This window comes from Mercenaria mercenaria, chromosome 4, assembly GCF_021730395.1.
Source record: "Mercenaria mercenaria strain notata chromosome 4, MADL_Memer_1, whole genome shotgun sequence".
NCBI lineage: Eukaryota > Metazoa > Mollusca > Bivalvia > Venerida > Veneridae > Mercenaria > Mercenaria mercenaria.
This window is the reverse complement of record NC_069364.1, coordinates 64,569,565-64,584,971: the sequence shown is the minus strand read 5'-3', so window position 1 is coordinate 64,584,971 and position 15,407 is coordinate 64,569,565. Positions and strand designations below refer to the sequence as shown.

Here is a 15,407-nt window from a genome sequence, read left to right as displayed (position 1 = left end):
GTAATCATAGAATCGGTACCGTAATCCTAGCTACTACCTTAACATAATGTAAACTTCTCATATAGCAAAATAGATTATTTTTCAAATTCGTCCTTTGGTGACACAACCTGTTTGTATGAATGCTTAATATAATCCAAGATACATTCCCAGGCCGAATCTCTGGCTTAAACACAAGCGTATGCGGTACATATATGACTGTCCCATCTGAAACATATAATTTACAGAAATTGTTTACGTAATCTTGTTATCAAACTGTCGTCCTTCGCTTTACACTGCATACATCATTGTCACGCATAGTTTTCCTTCCTTACACTCACATTCTCCTCTGCAACAGGCTAATGTCAAGGTTTAGGAACAATGTTTCCCTGAGATTAATCAGTTACTTCAACATAAAGTATCCATAAAAGAGATAATTTACTAGAATTTTAAATGCACGATCTATATTTCTGTTTCATACAGTAAATCGCTTGTTCAGACCGATAAAGGAGATGAAAAGCATCTTCTTATATCCTTGGTCTCGTTAGTACCTTGATGATGTTGATTTTTTTCCTTGTAACTGACAGGCTTTTTGGTTGTTCTGACTGAGCTCCTAGCTTAGAAAGTTAGTCTGCCTCTTCATTTCCTGCAAGTCCACAATGGGATGGAATCAACTGAAGTGTTACTTTGCAGGTTATACTCAGGCTCTGCATTCTCCTAGCTAGATGAAGAGCTTTCTTGTTGATCAGAGCTTCCGTGGCAGACAGTGCATTTGTGAGAAAGACGACTGAGGAGTTTTCTTCTGCCGAGTCTTCAACCATTGAGACGACCTTCAGTGAGTGCTTCAGTCTCTGCCGTGTAATTGCTACAGTGTTTTGCTGTGGCTGTATGTAGTGTACTTGCCAGATTGATATTGATTGAAAACTCCTGCTCCTCCATCTTTGATGGCGCATGTGGCTGATCCGTCTGTATAGACATGGGTCTATGATTCTAGAGGATAGTATTCATTGATCATAGCAAGATTTAGGCTTTTCCAAATACCCTCATCCTCCTGCTTCACACGGTCAAGATGAGAAACGGCAAGTCTCACAAACACTGAGTACAGATCATTAGCTGGTGGGTTAATAATGTCTTCACTACCTAGGGGAGTCGTCGGTATGTTCAGCTCAATTTTTAATACTCTATTGAGTTTCTTTGCTTCGTGAACGAAGCTGCTGCGTTGGAGCCAGTTTTTGGTGTAGCCATTCCAATTTGGCTTGAAATCATGGGATGGTCTTGAAAAGACCTGAACTTCTCTGCTTGAAGCAGGAGCTTTGCATTTCTCCTGTCTGAAGCGGCTTTGTGTCTGCTAGCTTCTCCATGAAGGAGATTTGTGTAGACTTTGTAGCACCTGTCATGATCCGCAATGCTAGGTTTTGAACCTTGACTGGAACCTGTTGGTTAGTTTTGGTAGTAGTTGACCAGTTAGTTGAGCTATAATGTAAATGGGGTCTCACTGTTCCCTGATATACTGTCTTGAGTATTTGCTCATTTGATCGCCACGTTGTTCCAGCAGGTTTGCGCATCATGGCAAACTTCCATAGGGCCTTCCGTTCTGCCTGACCATTGTGGGGCTTCCAAATTAGCCGTTTGTCAAAGGTCACTCCAGAGTATTTTGTCTCGTCTGCTTTATCAGCGAAGTAAGTCCCATCATTATTTTACCCGCCTCTGCTTTGACGACAGAGAGAATAGTGTGGTTCACGATTTCTCTGTATTGTTAGAAACAGCCAAAGCTGAAAGCTTGTTGATGGCTTCTTGCATCCTGTATGGGCTGTTGCGGCATGTTCTTCCTTACACCATAACACCAGATCCTCAGCGTATTGTGCAGCCTTAACTCCTTCCGGTAGTTCAGACACCAGATTATTTATAAAAAGCAGGAAGAGTGTAAGGGATAAGACTCCGCCTTGTTGGACACCATGACTCAACAGGAGCCTCCTACTGCTGGCATGTTCTAAGCTGACTCTGGCTCTCCTGTTGTTTAGGTATGACTTCATTCACCTCAGCATGTGACCTCCTACTCCGCTCCTCATCAGTTTGACGAAGAGTCCAGCAGTCCAGACTTTGTTAAACGCTCGCTGCAGATCAATTCATGCTGCAAGCACGACTTTCTTTGCTCTTGAGAGGCGTCCTCTATCTCTTGCGATAGATTAGTGGTATGGTCCTCAGTAGAACGGTCTTGTCTGATGCAAGCATGCTGTGTTGCGATTAGGTTGTTAGTCTTCTTATACCACTCCAGACGTGCATTCACAATCCTCTCCATGGTCTTTCCAACACAGCTGGTTAGGCTGATAGGGCAATAGCATGCAACCTTCTTTGGATCCTTCCCTTTCTAGTGGATAGGGATCGATCATGACTGCCTCTTTCCATATCTGTGGAAACAGTCCTTGTGTCCAGCTGTAGTTATACATTTCCAGGAGTTTACAAACTGCTGCAGTGCCTAGATGGGTCAGCATTGTGACTACATCTGGTCAAGAAGACTTCTGTGTCTTCAACTGCCTAACAGCTGTCTGTAGCTCATTTAGGTTAAGACTCTGCTTAATGCATTTTGACGTGTCTGCCTTTCCGTTTTCTCTTCGGGCTTCCCTTTGCCGTTCCCTGCTGCTGGGGATGTTGGAAACATCTTTGTAGTTAGAAGCAAAAGTGTTTGCCGCTTGTTTACCCGTCAACAGTTCACCATTCTCTGCCAAAGTTACTGAGCCTCTTCCTGTGTTTTCATCGTTCAGCTGTCTTGTCAGTCTCCACAGCTTTTGGCTATTACGCTCTAGGTTTTGCCTGTAGATGCTCCAACTCATCACTCCAGTAGGGTTCGTAGTCCTTTCTTGCTCCCATTGGAATGGCGCTGTGAGCAGCCTTTAGTATACTGGCGTTGAACTCTTTGACACAATCCGGTGTCACAACAGAGCTCATCACTTAGTTCCATCTGGGGATGTTAGGTGAAGTAGAGGCTATATGGTCCATAGTAAGATACACTGGACGATGGTCTCTATCTCCTAGTTGCTTATCGACTTCCCGCTTGACATGTCCATATATCAGTTTTAACTTTGTCAAGAGGGACAGAGCTTTGTCACCTGAAGAGTATATAGTCACAAATTTCAAGTTGAACTCATTCTTTCGGAGGCTCAGAACTTCAAACTCGGAGTCATTTAGATGCGTGTTAGTCTGGAAAGCGCTGATGTTGTTCCTGACCAATGTCATGATGCCTCCTTTCCGTCTGCCAATTCTGTCACAACGAAAACGCTGGTATCTTCTAACTTTGACGTCTTTCTCATGGAAAATATGCTCAAGTTCAGCTTTCTTGTTGAAGAAACACTCCGCATTCCAATGCATCAACCTGTTGCGGATTGGTTCTTGTCCTTGGTATGTTCCTCCTTCTTCTCTTTGCATGTTGTGAATTGAAGGAGGGACCCTCAGTAGCTGTGGGTGGACTCTGTCGAGGTTCAGAGCCCGACACTGAATCTCCCTGGAGGGACCTCAGAAATTCAGCACCACACTGTTGAATACCCGATGGCTTTGTAGTCATACAAGGCCACTTTTTTGGCCAAGCATGATATCGGCTGTAATCGTCCGGACCAGATTTTTGCATTCATCTTTTGCTTTTTTAAAAGTGTCAAAATATTGCCTTGTTAACAGTAACTATCCACCAAGAGTGGTATCGGTCATGAATGTCCGAAGGTGTGAAAACAACTTTGACACTTTCCTTGTCAAATTTATCAACCCTGCTTGATTGGATTAATCATAACTAAACCATTTCCCGATGGATCTTTCATCCAGTATGATATAATTTGTTTGTTTTTTTTTTTTTTTTTTTTTTTTTTTTTTTTTTGAGTGGGTGGGGTGGGTGTTAACGCCGTTTTTCAACAGTATTTCAGTCATGTAACGGCGGGCAGTTAACCTAACCAGACTTCCTGGATTCTGTACCAGTACAAACCTGTTCTCCGCAAGTAACTGCCAACTTCCCCACATGAATCAGAGGCGGAGGACTAATGATTTCAGACACAATGTCTTTTATCAAATAGTCACGGAGAACATAACGAACTCACGACCCCGCGATCCGTAGACCAACGCTCTTACCTACTGAGCTAAGCGGGCGGGTTCCAGTATGATATAAAGGACGATTTCTTTTAGAATCTATAATAATTGTTTAAATAAAAAAAACATGCCATATGTTTAAAAGAATGGAAATCAATTGTGTTTAAAACAAAACTTACCGAAAGCCAATTTCTTCTAATTATGACTTTCAGATACGATTATTTATCTTAAATAATGACGACATACATATTAACTATAATAAATACATCAACATTTATAGCAATCTGCTAAAATTGGCCAAATGTTGGAAAATTATCCTTGAAAAATAACGTGAAATTGACTGAAAATCTTAACAGAAACTGCTTTCGAAATGCAAGAAAAACGCACTTACTGGCATCCCAAATGTAAAAATTTTATCGGGGGAGAACCCCCGAAGCCCCCTTCGAATAATGATAGGGTTGGGGTGGGGATCCACCCTCTCCTTCCTTCGGCACTCGAGAGACGCCATTTGGTAATATTTCAAAATATGATTATTTATCTTAAAAATTGTTTTTAATCAAACGAAATGCCGACATACAACTCAACTATAAAACAATACATCAACATATATAGCAATTTGCTAAAATTGGCCAATGTTGGAAAGTTATCCTTTAAAAATATCATGAAATTGATGAAAATGCTTTCAATATGCAAAAACGCACTTATTTGCATCCCAAATCTTAAAATTTTCTTGTGGGAGAACCCCCGAACCCCCGTTAAGAGAGAGAGAGAGAGAGAGAGAGAGAGAGAGAGAGAGGATAGGGAAGCGGAAATCCCCCTCTCGTGATTTCCCCCTCTCCTGTTTTCAGCACTCACGGGACGCCGAAGGCCGGACCACTTTTACAAAGCCGGCGACTGCCCTGTCATAGCGACAGTAAATAATTCTGCGGTTCGTTAACAGAGTGATACCAGAAAGTGTAGGCACCGCAAGTTTTGTATCAACAATATAGGATTGATCACACACCGCATAAATGTGCTACTTTAATACTATGTTATCCTTTATAAGAAAAAACTTTTCCCAATTATTGAATCTAAATCAGAAATATGTTTGTTTATTTTCTTGACTAGATTATATAGAATTGTTTTGCTTTCTAATACAAGAGATGTATGCTTAAGATTGTGCCACATTTTACTGATTTTAATGTCAATTTTTGATACCATACTGTGTAGACTGAAATATCTATTCATCTCATTTCTAACCAATCAGTATCCTTTATTGTATCTGCATGGAAATAGAGAAATTGACTTTTTGTATACACATTTAATGAGGATACTCTTTAATATGGAAAAATGAACCTAGAGTCTGTAAAGGTATTTAGAAAGTGTACTTAGAAGGAGATTTCTAACGGTTCAAACGTTCATATATACCGCAATTAAAATATGAAACGGTTCAAAAAAGGTGATGTACATGTATGCAGTGGAATAGGAATATGGATGCATCAGTTCTCGTACTTTTATTTTATTTCTTTTCTTTCTATTTTCTTAAAATATAGTCTTTTAGTCTTTTCTGACCATAATTTAAATTTCCGTAGCAGGAATATATATATTCCGATTTTTACCTCATTAGTTGACATGTTAACCCTTACTTTGCTGAATTTCTAAGATAATCTACCGATTTGGACAGTACCATTAGTTGTTAAAAGGGGGGCTTACTAAACAGATACCGACTGAATGGCGGCCAGTGTAGATCATGATCTACCTTGGTCGCAAAAGGCAGAATCAAATCAGTCGTGTTCGGCATAGTAAAGCTAAGTACATCTGAAGTAAGGACTTCAGCGGGACGTCCGACTTGGATATTTTTCGGCGTGCCGTATTAAGCACAATTTTATGATCTCGTATGACCTTATGCCGCCTGAATAATGTACCAATCGGATTGCTTGATAAGGTATTCTCGGTATTTTCAGCCATAATGAGAGACTTTTTAAGAGTGGCGCTGATTAAAGGAAAGACTGAAAATGCTTCACTCTGAGTCATGTGTGACAATGAGTGAAATGACAACGCGTTCGTCATCTATAACATCTGTAAGTACAGCACCATCGGGTTGTATGCGTACCACTTGAACAGGTCTGTGTAACCAAATATTCATCTGCTTACCAGCATTCTAACCAGTGCAAATAATTACTAACCCGCAACAACATGTCAGATACTGTTAAATTTTAGACTCTAAATTTTAAATTATTTTTTCCGGTGAAAACATGACAGTACATATTCTGAATGATAGATAAATTTCATAATAAGCTGAAGTAGGGTAAGGGTTTATGTTGCTTCCAACAATTCCAGTATTTCAATATTGTTTGCTTACTGTTACCATCTTTTAAGCACCAAAGGCTCAAAGTGAGCTTTTGTGATTGTTTGGTGTCCGTCGTGTGGCCCTCCACAATTTCTAAACAAAGTCTTCTTCAGAACTACTGTCCTCATTTACACAAAACTTCACAGAGGCCCCTTTCAACATTGCCAAAAGATTTAAAATACAGGGTTCTGTCCATATAGGCCTATAACTTGTGCTTCAGTTACATCACGCCGACCATCTTTTTTAAAGATATTTCTTGTTAATCGCTTATTTTCATTTCGTAATTCAAAATATTGCAAAATTAATTGAACCTAATTTCAATGCTTCTGTTTAATGCTGGTTTTGCAAACCAACTGTTTAGAATTTCGGTCTGTTTTTGACAATTATTGGGTATATTCTAACACAGCCCGAACGAGTTAAACGTAGTACAGTTTCCTACAAGTGCGTATCTAGATAAATTTCTGTGACCGTACAACATGGAAGTCGGGTTAGTGAATGTATTCGATAAATTGACTCTCGTTATTCAAACTGGGTTTGTGATATGTGGAATTTATATCATCTATAAACTTGTCTCGTACTACAACTATGTACAACGAATGAAAAAATGTTTCAAGGGAGCAAAAGGTCCGGAAAAGTGTCATTGGTTGTTTGGTAGTTTGGTCTATGTAAGTAGGTTAGCTTTATACTTATATTCGATACTGCATCTATGAGTGGTGCTAGTTGTTTGATTAAGTTCATTTAAGAAAAGTTTTGTTAAAATTTCTAAAGGATATTGTCATTTATACATGGAGCCCGCTTGGTACCCAGGGCAAAAGCTCTCAAGGTGGGAAATCACATATTTTCGTTACTACCTTCTACCTTTATCAGAAGTTTAACCTTGACCTATTATGATTAAAAAAGGGTTGTTTGGGCTGTTGTTTGATTTTTAAACTAGGGCGGCACTGTTTGATTTGGAACAATATAAACATAACATTTAAGGATTCTCTAAAGGGTCAACTGTCAAGTTGGGCCCTTTTTATTCACCATATTTTTCTTTGTCAGATGCAAATAAAAAAATAAAAGTTTAAATATGAAACCTGTATATGATAAGTTTACAGACTTAACTGCAAATGTATATATTTGTTTTTACTCGCTCTTTATTGCGGGTATTAAAATCAATTATTAATTAATTGCATGTTCATAACTACAAAAATAACAAACAAAAATATGGGATACATTCATTAGTATTTTACAGCATATGAATGTACAAAAAGTACGAATATATATTTGTCTTTTTAATGCCATTTGGTACGATGTTGTGCGATGTGTTAATAATCGACCAGTAGAAGAGGGGTAAATGCGGTTGTTTTTACCTTTGAACGCCACTCAGCCTGAAAATATACTATCAAAAATTTAAGGCAGACATACACTTAGATGTTCATGATGAAATCACAAACTGTAAAAATGAATTTTCCTGTCATATGTCCCGAATGAAACAGAAAAGTGTAATAACTTGGACTGATCTAGTCTAGAATTGTTAAACTGCATAAAAGATTCATTCAGGTCTCTCTCAATCTGCTTCTTTGAACAGCCACAATATCAAAACAAAATTGTTCGACGAGTAAAACAACGTTCTTCAATTAGAATAAAATAAAATGAAACTTAGCTCACTATCATCTTTCACTACGGAACGAAGGAGATACCCAAAAATAATTGATTTGCCTGTAACTATTTTTCTGGCTATTTAGGGAAAATGTGTGATGCAGTTTGGCAGTTTGTGCCCCCATCATTGCCCATACTGCACACAAAGTTCGGCTCATGGTGTAGTTCAATCTTTCATCTTCATTTTGTAGTGCTACACATCAGGTTTATTCTTCATAAATACGGAGAAAAATCATGTAAAAGCAGGTTACACCTCGTTTCCTTAGGGGTTCCCTAAATTTGTACAAACCATTACAGATACCAGTTGCATAGTTCAGTTTGTGTTATATATAAATGCAATCATTCGCAGTTTCCAGAAGGTGAACATGCGATGCATTTTGTGAAGCTCTGCAATGAATACGGAAGTGACCAAGGTTACATTGTCATCTGGTTTCCATTCATGAAGCCCATGGTAGTTGCATGTAGTCCAAGAATCATGGGAAACATTTGCAAGAGTAACGGTACGCTAAATTTGTTTTGAATTATTTATATTTTACATTTTGATATATTTTTATTTATGTTTAAACCAATATTCATTTGCATTCATCTGGAAAACTTTGATTGACGTGCCCTTGTTAACGTCATCTCCAAATAATCTTAACTGGCTGATATTTTCTTTCCATTATAAGTTTGTTTGTTTGTTTTTTCTTGTTTTTTTTTCGTTTGTTTGTTTTGTTTTGTTTTCAGTACATTATCGCCTCAAAAGCACTCCTCTGCGATAATAAAGTTATATACCTATTTCGACTCTCACAAATTAAACGGTGGCCAAGAGCACTGATGCGACTGTTTATTACCAAGGGGTTTTGAAGCGATTGCCTATCACTCAAGAGCTTTATGCAACTTTCTATCTTCTAAGGACTCAGTTGCGACGTGTAGCACCCAGGGACTTAGATGTAACCGCTTATCACCCAAGTGCTGTGATGTAACCGTCTTAAACCCGTGTGTTTTCGTGAGACTTACAATCAAACAGGGGCTCTGATGCGATCGCTTAAAACCCAAGCATATATAACCTAAGAAATCTGATGCGACTGCATATCACGTAAGATTTATGCGGCTCAGGGGCTGTAATGTGGGCACCTATCATCAACAGGCTGTGATGAGATGGTCTATCACCGAGAAGCTGTGGTGCGACTGCATGTCACGCAAGAAATCCTATGCAACCGGATACAGCTCGGGGTCCTGATGCCACCCTCTATTATCCAGGGATTCTTTTGCGATCGTCTATCACCCAGAGGCTCTGGTGCGACCACAGATCACCCAGGGGCTCTGATGCGGCCGTATATCACACAAGGGCTCTGATGCGACCGTATATCACCCAAGGGCTCTGAAGCGGCCGTATATCACCTAGGGGCTCTGATGTGGCCGTATATCACCCAGAGGCTCTGATGCGACCGTATATTTCCAAGGGGCTATGATGCAAACACCTGTCACCCGAGTGCTCTGATGTGAATGTACTTCATCCATGGGCTCTGTTGTGCATGAACATTACCCAGTATATCACTCAATCTTTCACCAAGCTGCTTCACGCGATTGTCTTCCATGTTCCCCAAAACAACTTTCTATCACCAAGAGCGCCTTGAATTATTGATAAGAACGTGTGACTCAACTTTATTGCACATATCTATACTCTTTGAAGGAAAAAATCTTTATCTTTAACCGGGAATGAATGTGTAATAAATGGAATGACTCTTTATTTCTTCATTTTTTTCTCCTCATTTTTTTCCACTTAAACTGTATCTTTTGTAAATCACAGAACCAAAAGCTACGGGCCTTACCGGTGTTTATCGTTTGCTAAAGCCCTGGCTAGGCGAAGGTCTGCTGATTGCAAACGGTGAAAAATGGGCGCGAAATAGACGTCTGCTAACACCCGCCTTCCACTTTGAGATACTGAAGCCGTACACAACAGTTTTCAATCAGGCAGCAGACACGATTGTGGTATGTTATTTCGAAAATTTTTAGGTGTCTTTTAGATTTGAGACTATGTCTATTTTGTGAGGTATGTAACAAATTACATAAAACAATGTCAGTAGAAGGTTGAATACATTCAAATACCTAATGGAAGACACTTATATAATTAACACGATTAATAATCATACCTTAAGTTGTTTTATAGACAAACACCTTTTGTAAACAAAAGTAGACAAAAAAAGCAGACGACAATATTTTACTTGTAGTTTTTATTTCGTTTAGAAAAAAATAGCAGCAAAAGCCGAGTCAGGCGAGAGATTCGAGGCTTTTCAGAACGTGTGTCTCTGTACCTTGGAAATCATTCTGAAGTGCGCATTTTCCTACAGTAAAGACATACAAAATTCTGGGTAACACAACACTTTTATTGCAAGCCCTCAGATGCATTTTAGAATGGACCATTTATTCAAAGAGCTGTTTCGTCAATTAAAACGAAAATAGTTTTGTAGTGTAGACAGTATGCTCAAAAAGAGGTATCTTTAGCGTTTTGTTTAATTAGAGCAGCTGCTATTAAGATTTTAGGTGTTGATGGTTTTAGTTTTAAAAAGAAAAAAAAAATAACCGTCATTTGCAGATCCATGATTTATGTACCTTTACTTCTAAATATTGCACTGGCTTATAGCTGACAGTTACAATGTAAGTTTGTTATTTTATAGAGAAAACAACCCGTATGTAAACGCAGTTAACCGATTAACAGATTCTGTACGCTATCGTGTTGTGTAAGTACTGTTTAAAATATTTCATTCACAAGCAAACACGCTGTTATATATATACATGTATCTCTTATCACCAGAAAATAAAAAACAGCATTTCTGTATGATGATGTGGTTAGTCTTTCTATATTGTAGAGACTTACTGATTTTATATACTTGTTCGAAGTAACTCACTGCTTCTCCACATATAGGGACCAAGACTTCAAGCATTGTGTCTTATGTCGAAAAGCCACGTCTTAGCAGTGTGCGTCCACTATAAAATGTTACTTTACTGTTAACTTATTTTACTGTAACTTTATATTCGTAGAATGACATTTAAGAATACAGAAGCCAAACAAACAGCTTGAAAGAAACGTTGACAATATTGTACATGTACATCTCATCATGTTTAAAGTCTTTTGCAGTCCAGGTCTACTGGGGACAAATTTTTACAAAGCCGTATTAAAAAATTCTTAATTTTAATTAATGATAAACAATCAATGAAATATCTGAATCAAACGTATATTATCTTACGAAAGCCTTTCTATTCCAGTCATCCACTTACTGTCTTTGACTTTTTCTGGAAGTTAACTCCAGTTGGACGGCAGTTTAAGAAAGACTGTGACTTTGTACACTCAGTTGCGGAAGAAATTATTGACAAAAGAAAAGAGACCTTGGTAAAATATAAAAAAGTAGATCTCTTTTAGTTTATATAGACATAATATATGCCAGTGTTGAATGTAGTCGGCGCCACATTCATGTCTGCACTTTGAATCTTAATAAACATATCATATTTATTACTCTCTGTCTCCATGATACAGACAATAGTACATACATCTAACACACAATAAAAACCCATGAGGGTCGGGCAAAGAGTTATTTCAACACCAGCATATAGTGCCTATCTGGCCTATTTATATGTTTAAAATGCAATGTTTAATAGTAAAATATTTATTCATTTCATGCTTATTAAAGCTTTAGATGATGGAATTACGTGTGTTTTTGAGATTTTGATGATACAATTACATGTATTTACAGGACAAGTCTGGTTGCGAAACGAACCGTAGATATTTGGATTTCTTGGACATTCTTTTGACGGCACGTGATGGAACGGGACGAGGTCTGACCAAGTTAGAAATCCGAAATGAAGTTGACACTTTCTTGTTTGAAGGTACAAAATGTAATGTATTTAAACACATTTTTTTCGTATCTCAAATAACTTTTCAGTGTCATTTTTTGTATTGCTTAGCGAATTCAAACATTTGAAATGTTCAAAACTAACATGCACCGTAAATGATTAACTTCAATATTTTTGCATAATGTTGTTAGTCACAACATTTCTGACATGTACATCCTTTAAATAAATCACAGTCCTTACCCGTGATACACGTGCTATTTGATTTTATTTAAATTATTTGATCATAAGGTCACGACACAACAGCTAGTGCTATCTCATGGGTTCTTTACTCTCTGGCGGAAAATACCGAGTGTCAGCGGAAATGTCAGGCAGAAATAGACGATGTACTGGAGGGCAGGGAGTCTGATGATTTGGAATGGTATACTTTCATGTCTTTTAACAAGGATGTAGATCTACAGATTTTCACAGAAACGGACGCAGTAACCCTAATGTAGTTCAATTTGCAATTTTAACATAATGCCTCCCCTCATTTTTCAAACAATACTAACTTACTAAGTCTTATGAAACGATAACCTGGACCTTTACTCATAGTAGGCAATTTTGGATTTGTATTTTGAACATACAGTTACCATGTATAAACTGTAAATAATCGTCTAAATAATTAGTCAAGCTATGCTCTATATATATATCGAGAATTTTAAACTTCTCAACCTGTCACTGGAAATACATTCACAAAATTGTCTTATATATTCAGATGTCTAAAAAATTCAAACATTTATTTCACATTCCAGGTCAGATTTAGCAAAACTTGAATACCTTACAATGTGCATTAAAGAAGGAATGCGTCTTCATTCACCGGTACCAGTAGTGAGCCGTGACACAGAAAATGAGTTCGATCTTGGCGATCGCGTCGCACCAAAAGGGACGCTTATTCAGTTAAACATTTTCGCTCTAAACCATATGGAGAATGTGTGGGGCTCGGACCATATGGAGTTTAAACCAGAAAGATTCTCAAAGGAAAATATCGACAATATCAAACATTTCCAGTATGTTCCGTTTTCAGCAGGACCAAGGTACACATATTGAACATACTTCTTATGTAAATAAATGATAAAGATGGCCACACAAATACCTGCGTTCAATTAGATAAGCTCTTATCATGCTGATCACGATTTATTCTGCCTCTGCAACCAGTGCAGATTATGACCAGCCTGCATGTCCGTGCAGTCTTATCATGATGTTCACTGTTCCCCATTTAGTCAGTAACATTTTGGTATGCACCCCTTATACCAGTTGGTGGTACTGTCCAAACTGAAAGATGGATAGGTTAATTATAGAAATTGAGCAAGGTAAGGGTTAAGAATTCGTAAATATTCCGGTATGGCTGAGTATGAGAAAAAGAAAATGAAAGTTATGAGCATGCATGTATAAAATGAATTATAAACGTTTGTACATTTACCACAGCGATACAGACAAACGAAACGAAAAGAACATGATGTGAGATTCGGCCGTTTTTACTAAATCAAACTTGGAGAAAGACGTTTGTTTCATACAAAATATTGTTAAACTCTATGGCCAGATAAATCTCAGGAATATTGTCAGACAAAAAGTAGTGTTGGAATTTTATATTTTCTTTTACAAGGGCACATAATTAACATTTTTGTTTACTGTAGAAACTGTATTGGACAGAACTTTGCAATGAATGAAGAGAAAGTCGTGCTGTCGAAACTGTTACGAAAGTAAGTGGATATGAATTAGAAGACCTCTAAACAGCAGCTGCATTTGAACTGTAGAAACCCCTACTTAAGGCGACAGACCCGAACAAATACTGCAATTTTTGTGCGAGTGCATTCTGATGAGGCATTTCAGCATTCATCGGAGTCGGGGTCCGACGCAAACGTAGCTACATGCGCACATGGCTTTCCGTAGATTATCTTATTTATTTGATCTATTGGTTAACGTCGCACCAGGACAATTATAGGTCATGGCGACCTTCCAGCTTTGATGTTGGAGGAAGACCGCAGGTGTTTATCTGTGCATTATTTCATCACGAGCGGGCACCTGGGTAGAACCACCGACCTTCCGTAAGTCAACTGGATGGCTTCCTCACATGAAGAATTCAAAGCCATAAGTGAGGCTCGAACCCACGTCAATTTAGTGACCTTTACCACTCAGCCAGGGTGGGGGGGGGGGGGGGGGGGGGGGGGGGCTTGTCTGCTGCAAGATAACTTTTCAGTCAAACAAACACTAGTTAAAACCAGCTTCAGAAATATAACCCCTCCTCCCAAATTGTAGTGACGACCTTCTTTCCATGACAAATCTGTGATACTACTATTTTGTCATAATATCAAGTGAAGATCTGTCATGTAATTAAGGGAAAAAGGAAAATAGCTTTACAGAGCATAGAAACCAAGAACTGTTTGAATTCTCAAACATGAAACCAATTTTCCTTGCGCCATTCTGTATAACGTATAAGATATCCAGTCAGTGAATGCACTGTACTTTCAAATAAACGTTTCTTTGCGCCCATTAAAGATTTTTTTTCAGTGTGTTTTCTTATGTGTTGCTTGTTCGTTTTTCTATGTTATTCAGTTGATCGTCTTTGTGTGTTTATCTTTGGTACATGAGTGTCTGCGCTATTGTGGTTTACGTTGTAGTGCGACTGGCATTCCCTTGTATATTCGTCCTTGTTCAACTTTCCCCTTCAGATTCCTCCCCCACCCCGACCCCATTTCGCCCCTTACCATTTCCTTCCCCTTTATCAATATTTAGCTTATATTAATATGTACTTGTTGGATGTTTGAAGCAACCCGTCTGAAATATTTTTCCATTACAGCTTCTTTTTGTTGTGGGCCTACTATGTAAATGCGTGGCTCTGGGCTGTGTTTTTGGTGTTCTGTACTTCCGAGAATTCTTCCCTTATAGCCTGTTATCTTTTGTATAAAACTTTAAGATGAACATCAGATTATAATTTATTTTCTGTTTTATTTCAGATTCACATTTAGGCTGGATCCGAACCACAAGGCGGAAAGATTCATGTCCGCGGTGATGAGAACTAAAAACGGAATGTATATGTTTGTTGAAAAACGAGAATATTTGAAAAAGTAAATAGAAACGACCAGCGAACGAAGATTTTATCAACATTCTAGCATAAAACTGCTGTTCTTGTCACTTTTCGGGGGTGTTTTAACAGGAGAGAAAACGTGTGTTAACAGAGAGATTCTCGCGCTCGTGTGCTGTTATAACACCTTTTTATATATGCGCGTTCCGTGGCAAAGCGTAAACGTCTTTCGGCCCCAAAACGGATAATTCAAAACGAAATGACGTCAACGTAAAAACGCAACTCAGACATTCCCGCGCATTTCGTGGAAATTTAATGACGTTGAGTGACATTGTATTCATTTATCAGTTTTTACGCGTTTTATGCTAGAATAACGTTAGCGCATGTCATTTCGTGTTATAACATCTGCAGAATCTCGGGATACTTGGTACCCTGCCTAAGGGCTGGCACACATCCCTCGGGATTATGCAGATGTTATAACACGAAAAAACATGCGTT

The 15,407-nt window shown here is 38.4% G+C and overlaps 1 protein-coding gene across 1 annotated transcript; it reads left to right on the top strand.

The window, feature by feature from the left end:
* Window positions 1-6,835: 6,835 nt before the first annotated feature.
* Window positions 6,836-15,193, top strand: LOC123551973 (leukotriene-B4 omega-hydroxylase 3-like). Its single transcript, XM_053541520.1, has 11 exons — window positions 6,836-7,038; window positions 8,364-8,514; window positions 9,807-9,988; window positions 10,244-10,368; window positions 10,675-10,737; window positions 11,264-11,387; window positions 11,749-11,881; window positions 12,137-12,266; window positions 12,640-12,921; window positions 13,522-13,587; window positions 14,842-15,193. Exons 1-11 carry the CDS (start codon window positions 6,850-6,852, stop codon window positions 14,954-14,956), a joined length of 1,560 nt encoding a protein of 519 aa, XP_053397495.1. The 5' UTR covers window positions 6,836-6,849; the 3' UTR covers window positions 14,957-15,193.
* Window positions 15,194-15,407: the final 214 nt, after the last annotated feature.

Bases quoted from the DNA above. Each gene is read 5' to 3' on its own strand.
- LOC123551973 (XM_053541520.1), top strand. From the start codon at position 6,850: ATGGAAGTCGGGTTAGTGAATGTATTCGATAAATTGACTCTCGTTATT. The intron at 7,039-8,363 runs GTAAGTAGGTTA...AATCATTCGCAG, and splicing joins TGTTTGGTAGTTTGGTCTAT to TTTCCAGAAGGTGAACATGC. The intron at 12,922-13,521 runs GTACACATATTG...TGTTTACTGTAG, and splicing joins CCGTTTTCAGCAGGACCAAG to AAACTGTATTGGACAGAACT.